The following is a 17508-nucleotide window of genomic DNA, read 5'->3' as shown; positions in this document are numbered from 1 at the left end:
ATGCAATAGTGAGAGGCCGAACAATCAGTCTATGGAGTTTATTCAAACGTTTAAGAGGTGACTTTGTCACAATCTAAAAGTACTTACCGGGATAAACATTTTTTTAAAGTAAATTGTTCTTTAATCTAGCAGAAAAAGGCATAATAAGATCCACCAGCTGGAAGCTGAAGATGGAAGATGAAGATAACTTCATCCCATAAATAAGTGATAACATTTTATCACTAGAGTAATAAACAAGTGGAATGGCTTATCTTGAGGGATATGGAAACTCTCCACTCTTGGAGCTTTCAAATCAAGACTTCTAAAGTATATAGCTGAGTACAACCAGAAGTTATAGGTTTGATGTAAGAATTGTTGAGTGCAATTCTTTGGTTTGTTTTATGCAGGTGCCCAAATGAGATCATCATAAGAGTCTTGTTTTGCCTTAAATGTTATACTTTTCCTCCACTATGATGCTATAATATAATGTGTTAGAGATGACTACTCACATTGCCCTTAAAATAAAAGGGTCTGATATTCTGGCATAATCCCCATATGTGACATAAAGTTTATTTCTGTTATTAATGGCACCTGCAGCTTTATGTTTGCAATCTATTGCCCGTTTAGTGAAATGTTGACACAGTTGTATATGCAAAAATGAAAAGCTAGTTTTCAAATAAAGTTCACATTAAATTAGGTTAGTGTGCACCTAAAATAAAGAGTTTTATGTTTAAAAGAACCTTGGTGATATAAGAGGATGAATTTCTCCCCTGAGTGCTGGAAAAATCCTCATGATTTGTCTGCACATTTTACTGAAAAATTGACTTGCTTTATTTTTAAGGAGTATTTTTAATGTAAACTTCTGAGATAGATAACTAAAGAAAAGCAAAAATAGGTTCCTCAATAAAATACCACCCTAGAACAACTGTATGTTATTGAAATAGGTCATCAGTAGCCATAAGACTACTTTTTATTTGTGTTTCAATATTTTTTTACAAAGATAAATGTGTAGGTGTATGTATTTGAGAAAAGAGAGTCAGCTGTTTTTGCTTTAGTTTACTGTAGACCTAGGTATTTGATCTCTCTCAAGAAAAAATGCTTTGAAGTTTAGTTCTTTCCATGTGCTTTTAAAAATTATCTTCAACTTTGTTTCCCTTTTTTAGGTGTGCTATATCTTCAATACGGAGATGACACAAAACAGTTAAGGATGCCAAATGAAATTACAAGCACAGACACTATTCGCGCCCTCTTCGTAAGTGCCTTTCCCCAGCAGCTGACAATGAAAATGCTGGAGTCACCTAGTGTTGCTATTTACATCAAGGATGAGAGCAGAAACATATACTATGAATTAAGTGATGTAAGGTAGGTAAACTTACAACTGTAGTGTGTGGGATTTTTCCCCTGCAGTGTGTCCATAGAATGAAAAGTTAAGTTAATAAATATCCAAACAGATACTTTGACACTTTTAGTCATGTTTAGAGGTGTCTGCGTGCATTGGGGCTTTCATAATTTGACACGCACCTTAAGCCAGGGTTGTCTGATTTCTTAGTGGTGGGGGGCCACAGGCCCCCCCAGGCTGTATTCCATGCAGGCCACATGCCACACTGTGCTCTGCCATGCACCCCTTCCCACTGCTGAGTTTCATAGCAGGCTCCCTTTTGTTGTCCCATGCTGATGTTGCCATGGACCACAACACCCAAACCACAGGGGCAGGGGAAGGAACTAGGAGCTGGGTGAGAGAAGGGGAGACTGACAACAACAACAGCAGCAGCTGGTTCTGCTACAGCGATTGGGGAAGCAGCACCTGGACTGGGAGCCCAGGGCCACAGATTAACCCTTTAGGTTAACTGAAATACAAATACTTAAAATATTAAGCATAAAATAAATGATTTGTAAAATGACAGGTTGCTTCCAGTAAGGTAAAGGCATCAGTGATGATGTAGGGGCAGCAGTGCTGCCCTCTCCAAGATCTTCTACAGGATTAAAATGTATTCCAGGTTTTACACCAGTGGCAGAAGTCCAATTAGCTCCCTGTTGATCTGATTTCCTTCAAGACTGAGGAACTGACTGCCTGTAGTCAGCTCTCCCCACTAGTTCTCAGCTTGACCAGTATAAATGATGCAAATAATATTGTAATGACCTCTTGTGTATGTGTATGTGCACACACGTGCTTTCTCTGTCATCTGTTAGAGAAAATTCAAACTGTTCATCCATGTTTCTTAAGGTTTGCATTTCTGACAGCGATTGGAGCCTGTGTTTCTGGAGTAAATGATCAGAATCTTAATCCCACAACCTCTATGGAGTTTCAAATGGCCTATAGGTGCAGCACAGTTACAGCTCTCTGGTCTGCTGCAGATTTCTTACAGTGTGTAAAATAGTAGGACATGTGGTATGAATTTCTATCAGCCTGTTCGCCAGGAATCATGTGATAAATAGTAGAACAGGCATAAAAGCAGAAGAAGAGCATAGAAGAAAATGAAGGAAAAAGAGGAAAAGATGGGTCTTTAATACTGGACAGTTGTTTATATACGTACAATTAGAGATGTGCATTGTGTCTGTCGCTCCCTCCTCCAGCAGAGGCCTCCTGTTCCCTCACATTATCTGCCTTGGTTCGTCCTGTGGTGCCAGTTCTGTCTTCTCTTCCATTCTTGCTATTTCACATCCATCCCTTCTCCTCCTTCCCACTCTTGCTCAGGGATGGACATTACGCATAAACCGGTTTAAGTGATCAGAAACTGGTTTAAACCTGTAAAAGAACAGACATTCAGTGCACATAAACCAGTTTCAAAATTGCCAAAACTGGTTTGAGATAAACCTGGTTGAATGTTGTATCAGACTTGACTAATGAAGCAGGGAATAACCCAACTCCCTGCCTCCCACCTAAGGGGCCTGCTGGCCAGCATCTACCCCACCCCTGCCCAGCCGCTGGAGCGGCAAGGGGGGAGTTACCATTACAGGGACAGTAGCCCCTGTCATGGTTTCCCTGAGGTGAGCTCCTTCCCAGTGGGGGGCCCTGCTGCAGGGCAAGGAAAGCTGCTGCGGACTGCTGTGGCGGTGGTGGCTTGGATGGTTCTGGCCCCCTCCAAGGCCCGTTGCTTCTTTGAGCAGTCTGCTGCAGCTCTGCCCGCTCCACAGTGGAACCCCCTGCCAGGAAAAGTCTTGCACTCCCCGACACTATGACGAGGCGGCTGCCCCCATCAAGGGCCCTGCCCCCTCACTGATGCAGGAGCCGGGTGGGGGCATGGCCAGACACCGGCCAGCAGGTCCCCTTAGACAGGGGACAGGGACAGGGTTATTCCCCCTCCCACCGGCATCCAGTGGAGGGGGTAGCAGGGGGCTTATTCCACTGCTTGCCCCAAGCAGGGAGTGAGCAGTGGTGGCCAGGGCAGGTAGACCTGGCTGTGATTCCCCGGGATAGTGAGGGTAGAGGGGGAAATAACCCCCTTCCCCTGCCCTCTCTGCCTCACGGGCCATGCCAGCCCGCTACTGCAGTCGTGAGGGGGGAGTGCTCGGCAGACCTGGCTCAGGTCCCTGCCAGTGGTTCAAGGAAGGGGGAATTAAACATCTCTCTGGCCAGTTCAGCCAAAGCTACTGCCTGGGCTGGTCACACACCTCCAGCACAGCTTCCCTGCAGCTGAGGGCATGCTCTAGCGCCCTGCAGCTCCTGGCCTGAGAAACTGCAGGCATGTGCCCGCATTTCCTCAGTCCACAAGGAATGTCTGTGCTGGTACAAATCGGTTCACCATAGGCAGATTAAACTAACCTGCAAAGATTGAATCAATTCAGTCTCTGGCTTTTTAAATGTCTGTCCCTAGCCCTTTTGTACAATACTTGTACCTGGCTTCCTTTGCTGTCCTCCATTTTCCAGTGAGTTCTTCCCCATTCAGTTTTCCTCTCTTTTTAACACTTTAGTTTGCTCACTCCCTTCCTCTCCACACAGTCTCCTACATTTATCTGTATAGATTTTAGTTGCTATGCTGCTAACTCAGCAGACTCCTCAGCCAGTTTCTGCAACCTCAGATATGTTTCTGCAACCCCCCCATTGTCTTCATTCAACCTACTCAAACCATCTCCTTATTTCTTTCAGAAATGCCCGTGAGCTCCCTCTTCTGCAGTATTACTAGGCCTTCTAGGACATCCAGTTCATCAATGCTGATGAATTCTCATCCATTCACAGCCCTGTTCCTAGCCAAATCTCAGAACTCCATAATCTTTATATCTCCTCCACCAGCCCCCCCTTCTATTGCATTAACCATTAAATTTCTGTTCTTTGTTTTCAAGGCCCTTCACAACCCAGCAGTGTTAACTAAGCAATGCTCCACCTCTCCCCCCCATCACCCTGCCACTCTGTACCTTCCCTACTTTGGTTCTGGCATTGGACTGGGCAGACCAGCAATATCTGATGCAGCAGGAGGGCTGGAGGCTTGGTGCTGCTGGGGGAGATGTCACCTTTTTTTTTTGCTGATATCATGCATGCTGAGCAGCCAAAAAACTACTGGTTTTAAGCAGTTTTCCTTTTCCCCAACCTTTGACTGTTTCTCCTGCATTGCATACAGCTATCATTTCTATATCTTTCTTGCTGCCAGAACTGAAGCAGCTGCTGGGAGGGTGTGTGGAAAGGGAGAGATGGGGGACAAAATGGTGAGATATATCCCCCTTGCTCCTTTCTAGTGCCCCACTTTTGGCAGTGCCTGGGGCTGGTGTCCCACTCACTCACCATTATGCTAATGTCACAGCCTATTCCTTCTCCCAGACTATCATCTACATTACAAGAGTTCAGCACTGATTTATCCCTGATGCCAACCTTCATTGTACATTCATTACATTTCCAAACGGGTGCCTTCTTGTTATCTCATAGGCTTCTCCTCATGCTTTGTGCAAACACTGAGAGGCCCCCTTGTTCTCCTTCAAATTCCTTTGTTAAACATGATATTACTTACAGTGGCTGGTCTGCCCTGACCACTGCCTTTGATAGTTGATATAATCTCCTTTGTCCCATGTGTTCCAGAGGATAGGAACATTACATATAAACTGGTTTAAGTGATCAGAAACTGGTTTAAACCTGTAGCAGAACAGATGTTTGGTGCATATAAACCAGTTTGAAAATGGCTGAAACTGGTTTGAGATAAACCTGGTTGAATGTAGCATCAAACTTAACTGATTTGGGTCAAACCGGTTTATGCAATGTCTGTCCCAGACCCCTTCCTGGTTTAAGTTAAACCAGACTCCCCCAGCATCCCAGCATTCCGTCTGCACTGGGTGGGGCTCTCTATTCCACAGCAGAGCTGGCCCCTCCCCTCTGCTCCCTGGCTGGAGCTCAGCAGAGACTGCAAGCATCTGCCTGGCTTCCCCTGCTCCACCCCTTCCCTCCCCACTCTCTGCTAAGGAGGGCTTGCCCCATCCCCTCTGCCTAACAGTGACACGGCTGGCTCATCATTAGCAAGCTGACCACATGCTGGCTACAGTCAATGATGTGGCAGACAAAACAAAGACAGAATCAACAGGTAGCTGGTAATGTCCCTCTGTGTTTTCTTAACAGGGTGATAAACACAGTGTTATCAGTTCCCTGCTGGGCTGGTCAGGGGGTGGGAGGGAAACCCCTCCCTATTAAGAGCATCCTGCCAGGGCCTGGCCAGGCCCCCCTCCACTCAGCTCTGTACAAGGGAAGGGAGGGCTGCTCTAGTATCCCCCAGCCTGAGCCACTGCAGGCATGTGCCTGCATTTCTGGGATATCTGTGCAGTTACAAATTGATTCAGCCTAGTTAGGTTAAACTAAGCTGCAGAGATTGAATCAATTCAGGCTCAGGCATTTTGAATGTCTGTTCGTAGCCCTAATGTTTGTATCTATCCACCCTTCTCTCCCCTAGAAGCCAAGACTATAAGATCCTAGGGGCAGATGTTGTTTTTATCCTGTGTTTTTATATTACTTAGCTTAGTGGGGCCCTGGTTCATAAATAGGGCTTCTGGACACTGCAAGTATATGAGTAAATAATAATAATAAATTAGAACATACATAAATGTGTCCTGGCAGAGGTGTAGCTCCCCAGTTCCATGCCCAATGCAGCTACCGACGCATAGGGCAGCTCAGGCTCCTGTCATGGGAATGGCGATGACTTGGTACTATCCCCTGGTATCAGGGAAGTTTGTTAGAACTGAGATATGATGTGGAGTACAATTCACCTTAGAGAATCATACACACAGTATTTTACTGTTTTGCCTCAGAGTGCTGATTTTTTTATTGTAAGTTATCATATTTCACCAAGATATTTTTGGAAAATATTTAAAAAACAGGTTAGGATTAAGTGAGGTACATCCTTGCAACTTCACTCTTTGCAGAGTGAGGGATAAAATAGGAGGCTGGGATTTCTGAGCTAAAAGTGAACAGAAAGGTAAGAGCTTTCCTGGCATTAAATAAGAATAGCCCCATAGTTTTACGGAGAGCTGAATACTGTTGTTGGGATTAACTGTACAGATTTCTGAGCAGGAAGTGTCTTTATTTTAACATATGAACTGAACTCTCACGGTATTTAATTCTACAAATAGTAAACATTTTTTCCAAGTTATTCACTAATTCAGCATAAATAAATCACCTTTTTGGATCTTGACATTGCCTAAAATTTCGGATTGGCAAGATGGAAACCAGTTTTGTCATAAATAAACTAACAACTTGGATTTGCTTTGGGGTATTTATTTTCCTGTACATTCTCTGTGTAGTTAACTCATATCAGCACTAAACTTCTCATTAACCCTACATTTTTAAAACAGATGGGACTGATCTGTCTCATAAACTATGTGTTTTTTTAATAGAATACTTGAAGTCTGCAGCAGCAGTGCAGGTTCTGACTAGTTACTGAGTCAAAGCAATCACTGACTAATATGACCTTAAAAGAAAGAAATTAGACCTGCCCAAGAATCCTGTACTTCATTTTTTTTTTAAATGATAATCCCAATGATTAAGATCAGTTCACTGAACTTGTAGCTGTACCTGGAGGGAAGGAATTCAGTCTCACGTGCAAATTCTCTTGAAATCACTACTGTGAAATAAAAGGAATCACAGTTTTGAAGGGACATAAGTGAGTTTAGATTTCAGCCTTTGTTGTTGATTAATGCTGAAACAGAAATCAGCAGGACTCGGTGCAAATTTCTAATCTATACAGTTATTGCAAGGTAGGTTTTGAAACTAAATGTAGAATATCAATCATCGGATTGTTCCCTGAATGTATCAGTTTAAAATGAAATGCAGGAATAACAAAGCTTTTTTGGCTGATTTTAAAGAACTGGTATTTTTTTTTCTAATATGTTACATGAAAATGTTATAGTAGCTCTCATCAAAGCTGTGCTTTGGTTTCTTTTGTATTGTAGTTGTTGTTTTTTCTGTTAAGCTTTATAATAGCTTTGGAGGACTGCAGTGTTGTAGAGGGCTTTCACTTGCTGACGAGTTCTTAATCTTTATGGGATTTCTTCATTTTTTATGAATAAACTATAAATTAGAATTTCCTCAAGAATAATTTGAACAACAGAAGAGTGTCTTTTATTCTTCAGATATATGGTCATTTAGAATAGCAGAAATCCAAATGCTGGGGTAGCTTGTGCAATGAAGTATTTAAATATTAACTTGCATTGTAAATATTGAAAGTTTATTGTCTTTCATGGTTTCAGTCTATGCCTAGAATCTTGAAACAAACGTAGGGTAACCTGATTTTTATGGATATGGAGTTGTATTGAAAGAATGTTGTTTTCCATGGGAAACTGAATGGAAGTTGACTTTTGTTGTTATTTATGTTTGTCTTCCTTTATACCCTTTAGTGTTTTTTCATTGGTCAGGTTCAGCTAGAATGTGATACTGGTTGATGTCTGTTACCTGAATCCTTAGGGGAAGCAAATGGCCAAAATAAAACTGCTTTCATTTATTGTTCTTGGTATTTTTGATTCCAGGAATATTCAGGACCGATCTTTCCTTAAAGTTTACAACAAAGATCCTGCACATGCATTTAATCACACGTCAAGAGCTGTGAATGGAGATATAAGGGTGAGTACCTGTTAACCCATTTCTTAATTCATTCTCTGATTTTTTGTTTGTTTGTTTGTACTTTGAGTAATAGCTCTCCAATTCCTCCTTTATTCACATCTTAAGTAATTTATTTTAAAACACAGTTTGCTTTATCAAGGTTCTCATTTCTTGAGTGGGCCACAACTTTTTTATATTCAACAAAGTCCTTCCTTTTCCATGTCCTTGCGACAAGGTATTTAGCAGAATTCACAGGTTTGTTGGAATCTGGCAGGCCATGCCATGAGTGCATCTGCTGTGGCCTCAAACTTGCGACCTCTGGGCTGCCAACTGTGCATCTTAGGGTGCCTGTACATGAGTGATTAATCAAGTCTGCTGGAGCATGGTAATTATGGTGTTCCAGCAGCTTCCTGCATCTCATGTATCAGCATCCCCATGGGGCCACTTGAACAAAAGCTCATCAAATGAGCTTTAGTTCAAGATTCCCCTGCCACCATTTTGAAGCACAGGGACACTGATATACAAGACACTGTGACACTTTAATTAGAGCTACACTCAGAGCATGTATAAAAGTGCCCTTAGTGCCCATGCCACCCCAGCTCCCATTCAAGAAGGTAAAGAATGGTTTAATTAGACTCTAGCTGCAGTACAACCCACAATGCCATTTACAATTGGCCAGTTGTAGCTCCTGGTTTCTGGAAATGTCAGACCCAAAATACAAATGAATTGCTATCACTCTGCAAATTGCTGTTTTGTTTTGAAAATAGCATAAACTTCTTTTTACTTATGGTAGGAAATCTTTTCATAGGAAGTTGCCAGTAGAGATTATTCAATTTGTGTTTTTCTCTGTGTGTGTGAGATTCATATATATGAATCATATTAAACTTAAAAAGACAAAACAGCATTCAGTCGCTACAGCATGGTGCTTGGCTTCTGGACTTATTCCAAAATGGATGTCACACCTTCTGAAAAATTCATGTGAAAATACTAGTTGATAATTCTTTATCTGTTTTGTGGTTTCCTAATCTCATTTTTGTGTGTCACAGTTCTTTGTTTTTTATAACAGCTAAGCACTTTTGCAATTGTAACTGCAACTGTTATTTCAGTACAATTGCAGCAGTGAGTTGTTTTGCTTACACACAGTATTTTCACCCGTCTCTTCTACTCTCAGATTAGGTCACAACACGATTATTTACCTAGCTGCACTCAAAGAAGACCGGGTAGAAATTCTTTTGTATAGATTGTGTAGAAATTCTTTCAATGGCTCATATGATAAACTGCTAAATGTCTTACATTTGGTTCTGGGTATCCTGAAGTCTGATCGACTCCTGTGTAGCACTGACAGGATGCATCTCTCAGGTCTATCTAATATCTACATGCAGGACAATTACCAGTACATGCACTAATGCCAAGTATTGCAATAATAATATTGTACTGACATTAAAGAGCTAGGTTTAAATCCTGTTTTTCCATACTATCTATTTTGTTTACATTCTGCACTGGCATTCAGACATGTGGCTAATGAGTATATAAATTCAGACTGGCAGCAATCTAGATTATTACTTTGGCCCTGCATGAGAGATTTGTTGCCTAGTAAAGTTGTTATTTTGAATACTGATGTTGTTACTGCTGTCTGGACATTGTTTATAATTTGTACAGATCACATTAAAATACAGAACTCATAGCATATGTTGATTGTGGCTAAATTTCTCTCCTCTGGTGCAAGGAACAAGTAATTCAGAAAGAAGGTGTCTCCCTCTGCATTTTTATTGTTGTGCTCCATGCTCTGATTCAATTCAATGGAGTTGTGTCATATCAGAGGTGGTATTTTAACAGCTACATATCTGCCAAGAATAGTTATTTTCCAGTCTGTTCTACCTTTGGATAGGGATTCAACTATCTTTTCGGTTCAGGAGAGTGTCCATTAAGTCAGAGTTCAGGACATTTCATGGGGAACTGAGGAGAAGCTTGCAAAACAAAGAACTTGCACCTTTATAAGTTTTTGTGGTTCAAGAGCACAAGAACATAAAAGCAGGTGAAGGAGGATGCATGAATTCCATACACTTCTTCCAGATGGCTAGCAGCAGGATACACAAAAACTTAGTTGATAGGAAATGCATCATAGAAATACAGAGCTGGAAGAGACCTCAAGCCTCATCTAGTCCAGCACTAGCACACGTGCAGGATATGCTACTCTTACACCATCCTAGTCTAATATGTATCTAGCCTCTTGAAACCCGCCACCGAACAAGGCTCCACAACTTTTGTGGACAGCTTGTTCCTATGCCAAACCGTTTTTAGAGTTAGGAAGGTTTTTTCTGAGATTTAAATCCCCTTTCCTGCAGTTTAAATCTATTGTTTCATGACCTGTCCTCTCTGGCAGGGGAGAACATAATTGCAATCCCTCCCATCCCTTTTAATGGTTACATTTAGGCTTAGATAAAGTTATGCACTCAGCCTAGTAATATAATAGTGCTAGAGTTAGTCAGGAGCAAATACTGCTGTACCCCTAGTGAGAAGTGTTAGTGGTATCCTGTTTCAGTACATCTTAATTTTCCATTTTTAAAAGATGACTTTAAAAATATAAATCAACACCAGGTGCAGGCAGATCTTGTCCAGCTTATGCTGTAATAAAATGTAAATATAGTTTGTGTCCATGTTTATGAGTTTACTGGAATTTTGTTTTCACTCAGGTTTGGGAAGGTTTGGCCTCTCTATATATATATTTCTGCTATTTGGCTTCCCTGTCCTTTTGGAACTTGGGTTTGATGTGTTCAGGTTTCTATTTATGTGATTTATAATAATTGCCACCTAGCATAAAATAGTCTAAAAAAGAATGCTAACTGTCCCTTACGACACCTGTTTTAACTACTGAACGGATGTGAAGCCTATATAAAGACTGGCAGTAATGCTTGAAGTATTATCCAAATAGACAAAAACCATCTGAATGTGAAAGAGAAGTACAGTGTTGTTGGTTGCAGCCATGTTGATCTAAGGACATAGACAGACAAGGGTCTTTGGGTAAATGTGATATCTTTTATTAGACCAAATAAATAGTTGGAAAAAAATTGTTCTTTGCAAGCTTTTGGGCACAAACACCCAACTTTTTTGTGCCCAAAACCTTGCCAAGAACATATTTTCCAACTATTTAGTTGGTCTAATAAAAGATACCACTTTTACCCAAAGAACCTTGTCTGCCAAAGACAGGGATCTCTATGTTTCTGCCTAATCACTCAGCTTCAACATCTTCACTTACTGTTTTCATTTCTTTTCTACTACCTCTATTTCCTGAATGGGTTGCAGGTAGAATAAGATAGCTCACCTGGAATTTTAAAGGAAATTTTTCCTTTTAAATACATCATATAATCTTTTCTGTCTATACAAGATAGGCCTTATAAGGTCATGGTTTCTCTTGCTTTGTCTCCAGTTCTAGGAATAATTGAAGGACACCTGTCAATTGAAAGCTTAAGATTTCTGCAAGGGAGGGTTACTGATATTGTGCGCTGTCTATTTAATTACTAGGCATCTGATATCTGCCTGATATTTCTGCATGTTGTGAACAAATACAGCCTGTGAGAGAGCCTCTCACTAAAGCTTTACTTTTCTTCTTTTTTCTCCTTTTTGGTTATTTTCCCAACTTGTGGTTGTTTTTTCATAGAGGGGAAAATATGTACTCCCTTCACATCGACTTTCCTTTTTCTATTTTGCCCAAGTCTGTGACATTTCTCAGTAATATTTTTAATTCTCTGTTCTAAAATACTTTTTCTTGCTCCGAGGTACTTTTTAGTGTGAGAACTGAAATGCAAATAACATGGATTTTTTTTTTCAGACCATTATTTTAGGTTTCAGTATGATTTACGTTATTGTAATGATTAAAGCACACTGGTTTTGTTAGCCATTCTGCCATAGAATTAGGGCTTTGTGTATTTAATACCTACGGCATCTCCAATATAGGAAAAATTGTTGTCAGGTTTACCAGAGGAAGGCTTGGCTTTTTTCTCCTATCCCATCCTAACTCTGCTACGTGTACCCTGTTTGTATATATGTAAATGATGTGTTGCCTGTAGATGGTGCCAAAGAGCATGTAATTTAATTCCTGGGTTTCCTAGAACTAGTGAAGCATTTGCTGCTGTGCACTGCAGTTGGTTCCTACGTTGAGCTGTTTACATGGATCTTTTCACCCATTCTGGTGATTTGCAGCCCTGGGTGGCTGTTTGCTCAGTGCAGAGACAGTAACTAGTTCTCTGATACTAGGTAGCGAAGCCCTGTAATAGCCTCACTGCATGCGGCTACCTCTAGAGATCTGACCATCTGCTCTGGGCATAAGGGTAAGTTATGCTGACATTTGTGTTTCCGGTGTCTGCACCTTGTGTGGGTGTTAGGAAGTAGAATTGTTATTATTTTCTTCTGCTCATGGGCACATGGCACCTTCAAACCTACCACTGATCACTCTCCTTTCCCTGTTTTATGTGTCTGTAGTGGAGTGGAATAAAAGACCTCAGTACACAGTGGGCGCATCTACATATGTGCTTTAATGTGCAGTAGACTATTTTATTGCACATTAAAGCATCGCATAAAAAACCATGACATTACACTAATGCGCAGTAATATCTACTGCACATTAAGCATCACTAAAAAAGCTTGCAGATGCGCTACTGCACATTAGTACAGCCTAATAAGCATTAATTTAGTACCTCACATTGGAGGTACTAAATTTAATGTGCATTAGAAAAGGCGCATTAATGCACATGTAGTCCTGGTAAGGGGTTCTCATAATAGTTTGTTTCGGGAATACTGGCAGATGTTTTGGTTGGAATCCTTTGTTTGACTATGTTGCCTGTACTACCAGCATGACGGCTGGCCTGCGGACATATGGGGCCAGATTCTATTCTGCCTGTAGGCACGTAAGTGGACTTAGGTGCCTGAGTGTGATTCTGTTCTATCTTGCTTAAGTCCCTGAAAAACTGTTCATACAAAAGGCACATGTGTGTTTCTCCTCCTTGCTGCTTTGTTGTAGCTTCATCTGACGGGTAAGATCAGTAGTAAAAGTAGTGAGGGCAAGTAGGACGTGAGCCTTATGCATCAACTTAGAGGGCTACTAAAATGACATCCTGCCCCCCACGCTCTCCAAAGTGTTTGCCGCAGAAGATGCAGCCATCCTCTGCCCAGCCATAGTAGCCAGGTAGAAACAACCCTACACCCAGTAGTGTATCTGAGGGGGAGGGCTGGGAGAGGCAGGTGCAATGGCAAGCTCCCCCTCCACCCCTCCCGAGAATCTGCTACAGCAAGCACATCCCTGCACCCAGCAGTGTATCTTGGGGTGGAGGGGAGTGAATGGGGCACCAGGGGAGGCCTTCTGAGAGCCAGTGCTGTGGGAGTGCTGAAAGCCTGGTCTTCAGCTACAGCAGCCTGAGTCTGTACTATCACAGCAACATCTGTAACAGTAGCAGCTGCCATCCAGGTGGAGAGAACCAAGGAAGATGAGATGTCACTCCCCTTCTCTCCCCTTCTACTACCACTCTCCAGTGGTTAACATAATCCTTCCCCTCCCTGCCCCATCTGGGTTGCTGAAGGAGCTTGCTATGCCTCTGGGTAAGGTTGTTACAAAAGTAGATGTATTCATGGCTTTTCAGAGACTGGAGCAGAGTGGGATAGAATGACACTTGGGCACCTAAATCTAGTTTCACACCTAGTAAGTGGAAAAGATCTAACCCACAGTTTAAGTGACTTCATATTTTCATAGTGGTGCAGCTGCACCGTGTTGTTGCTTAGCTCTTTAACATGTATGAAAATTATATGCCCTGTAACTCATGTGAGCATTATGAAGATTATAGTTCATACCAAATCTCACCAAACCACTGTTCTGTTGAGGGAAGCTGGGTGTGGGAGGGACTGTTTTTTATGTTGTATATACACTGAAGTACCCCTTTTCAGAACCTATTTCTCTGAGTGAGTAAAGAGTAATAGGGAAAGCTCGGTCATTAATGAATCACAGAGGGGTTGAGTTAGTTAAAGTCTTCACTTATGCAGGGGAGTAAGGATAACAGGCTATATTGGATGTCTGGGCAGGAAAAGAGGAAATTATTTAAGTTGAAATAATCTGTTCAGTGACATGATACAGATACTTGGTCAGTTTGGTAAATTTGGTAAACTGTTGTAGCAAATAATTGTATGGAGTCTTTGTATACTGAAATACATAGTTGTGACTTTCTACCCTCCCAGAAGCGTCCTGTTAGTAAATACTTTCTGAGTCACTAACACTTTAATGCTTAAAACATGTCTTTATTGTCTCTGTAGTGAGCCTGAGAGCAGTAACAAGATGCAGTCCTATCTTGCTTGCTTACCCTTCACCTGTACGTTAAACAGTATATGGCCCTGTCCATGTACCCAGAGTTGTTGATTTGCACATGCTGTTTGGTGTGTACTCCAGGCCATACTGGATGATGCTGTCTAATTTCTGGGTTTTGGCATGCGCTCTTAAGCCCAAATGGGCAGGGAGTGCTTTTCAATGTTCCCGTATTCTCCACAACAGCAAGCAGTGCAGTCATGTCATTGGTGAGACAAGAGATGCTTCTTAAACTAAACAAACACACACCCTATGGCGTAAGATAACTTTGAAATTCAGTGCTGGTACTGAGATGATAAATGCAAGATCGTTTTGAGTTTCTTGTATACCAGTAAAAATGCATTCAGGCTTTTAGATTTTTGGCTGTGTTTCACTGGATTGTGTTTTAAGAGAAGAATATTCAAGTTATTAAGCAGGGATGGTAAACTACAAATGCTGCCAACATTATCTATCATTTGTAATTTTTTTTTTTTTAGTTTTAGAATGTAATTCCTAAAACTGAGAAATAAATAGTTGAATGATGAATTGTGTAAATGAATGTAAATGCTAAGCCTGCAGCTAAGCCTGATCCCACTACTATAAAACTTTATTTTCCTTTGGAAAAAAGCCTATGCATGTCTATCTGATAAAGAACTTCTAAACAATACAAATCTCATCTTTCCTGCTGTTTTACTGTCTGCTTTTTCTATTGCTCTTTTTGTCATTGAGAGGTTATGACAACATGAGCCATATTGTATTTATAAACATCACGTGTTTCCTTGATATGACTTGCAGTGCTTGCCAAACAGAACACATGGAAGAAGCATTTCTCATTAGCTCAGCATTGATTTTGGTTATACTGATTTCCGGGACAGGAAAAATGCCTTCCTTACTCAGTTTTAACTTTCATACAGTGAAAGCAAAGCTGCTGAGTATTCATGAAATCACTTGTCCAGGGAAGCTGTTGCTGTTTTAGCCCACGTATTTTGTCTAAGAGCTTCTTAAGGAAAGCAAAAGTAATTTAGGTTTAAGAAAATGTAAAGCTAAGCATAGTTAACATTATTTTGCGTTAAAATACCTGCCAGACTCTTCTAGAAAAGGAGTTCACCAAAACACGTAAGGTAAGATGCCTCTTCATAGTGATATTGCTCTTATTTTGTTTTGGCTGAAAGTTTTGAATTAACTGGGGCTTTAAGCCACAATTCATAGTTCGATTCCCTCCCCCCTTTATTTCTCCTGGAAAAAGATGTTTTATTATTTTGTCTTTTAGCAAACAAAGTGTACATTCAGATTCTATATCTACTTTGAAATCTGCACAAAAAATGTAATAATCCAGTTATTTTCTAGCTTGCCATTTTGAAATTTGATTGAGATTTCAGCAAAGCATATAAAGGAAACCTTTAATATTCTGGGTTTGTTTTCAATTACATGAACTCTACTATTTTTTATGAATGAGCTGTCTAAGATGCCAATTATTTATGCAATTGTAGAGAAGCGGACCTTGAGGAGTAGCTGCATTTAATCAAACTGTGATGAAAGATAGTAAATGTACCTGTGCTCTTTCATCCATGTCTCTTTTGATATACTATACCATTTATCCCATAAAATTTGCAGTATTCAGAAGGTGGCTACAAGTTTAAGGGGGAAAAATCATCCTTGATTTTAGCTCTACATAAAAGAATATATAAATCTTGAATAAATCACCTGGCAAAAAACAACTTGTTAAAGATGTGGGTTTCAAAGTATATTTAGATAGAGATCTCATTAAAGTTATTTTAATAGAGTGCTTTTGTGTTTCTGTTGAATTAAATTTATATTTTGGACAAATATAATTGATGTTCTTTGTAATTGTATAGCTCTTGTTACTGTACCAGCACACTAAATGGTATAATTTTTAAGAGCTTTCAAAGAATTCAGATCAGTCTACTGTTAAAAGCAACATATTTTTTAATTACTCTAATCACATTTTAACTTTATATCAAATCTCCTCTGAAAGAAAATATTTTAGCCTAAATATCCAAGTAGTCTAGGAACATGAGTATGCTCCACCCACTCTGAAATTCACCAACTCCTGTTTTCTAGACTAAGAAATATGAAGCCTGTCATTTGGAATTTCTCAGAAACATTTTCTGTACAAAAGTAGATCCACCCTCCTGCTATGAAACACTGACTTTAACAGTATTGTTCAGAGAAAGACATTCTTTATTTCCTCTTACAAGGCCTCTCTTTAGTCTGGCCTGTCTTTCTTGTTGTGAACTGCCAACAGCTTGCCCCAGAGCATGTCAGTGCAGCTCCTCAATCAACCAGATGGAGTTAGTTAACAGCAACACATGGTCTCTGCTGGCCTGGGACTGAGTTTGGAAGTCACAAGTCTTAAATTGTCCAAATCTGAAGTTCTCAGGCAAAACTCTCATTGGCTTCATTGAGTTTCCGCTAAATGCTGACATAAGGATGGGGCTTATGTCCATTTTTTTGTCTCCTAATTTCTACTTTTATTCTTGTTCCACCTTTTACAGAATTTTTTCTGGTTCCAATTCCTCAATAGTTTTGCTTTTTTTTTTTATTGGCCTTGCTTTTAGTGAGTTAACCTGCAGTAGTTTGGCTAGTTACCTCCATTTCCTAAGTACTTGGTGGCATCAGGCATAGATGGAGCTCCTTAATACAATGACAGATGAAAAAATATTCATAGTTGTGTCCTCCATGGTCATAAGTCAGCCTTCCCTTGTAAACATTGAAGCTTATGTGAATTCATAAGGTCCCTTAATCTTTGGGATAGCACCGGAGGCAAAGTAAGTTTAATAGCTTCCAGCCACCTCTTCAAAAGAGATTATAAACCACCTTGTTAAGGTGGATCTAGTGTGTATCAAGTTCTTTATAACACTAGTTAGGTTGTAAGGAAAAAAGGTCTTTAATCTGGACGTTGCTTTAATTGATCAGAATTTTGCTTTAGCTTCCCTTAGCAGCCTTCCCTATTGCTCTCTTCACTTTGAAGAGGACGTGAATTGCTTGCTCTCAGCTGTCTTCACTTCTATTTTCTACATAATACTTTCCTTCAGGATGATACAGGAGCTGGAGAGCCAGATTTCATAGGGCATATGAGTCTTGAAGAGAATTTTCATCATCCTCTTTTTGTGGAAGAAGAAAACTGATCCAACTCTTGAGCTTTACAGGAGCCCACCACAGACATTCAAGGACC

At 40.6% G+C, this 17508-nt stretch overlaps 1 protein-coding gene across 13 annotated transcripts in view; it reads left to right on the top strand.

Moving 5' to 3' along the window:
* The window catches only part of KIAA1217 (KIAA1217 ortholog), a 423945-nt gene that overhangs the window by 276241 nt on the left and 130196 nt on the right, over positions 1 to 17508 (top strand). For 12 of the 13 annotated variants that reach the window (XR_002095810.1, XM_019508287.1, XM_019508283.1 and 9 more), the window contains 2 exons: positions 1143 to 1341; positions 7915 to 8008. Coding sequence is in view for 11 of the 13 variants with exons in the window: in XM_019508287.1 (XP_019363832.1) it covers positions 1143 to 1341; positions 7915 to 8008 (293 nt within the window). In the remaining 2 variants the exon portion in view is untranslated. Of the gene's footprint in view, positions 1 to 1142; positions 1342 to 7914; positions 8009 to 15167; positions 15434 to 17508 lie in introns of those variants that run through there. The other variant, XM_019508291.1, reaches the window with a different exon arrangement.

The sequence above is a fragment of the Gavialis gangeticus genome, unplaced genomic scaffold (genome assembly GCF_001723915.1).
Source record: "Gavialis gangeticus isolate Ggan-Ray unplaced genomic scaffold, GavGan_comp1, whole genome shotgun sequence".
NCBI lineage: Eukaryota > Metazoa > Chordata > Crocodylia > Gavialidae > Gavialis > Gavialis gangeticus.
Note: the sequence above shows the minus strand (reverse complement) of the source record. Positions and strands in the feature narration are given on the sequence as shown.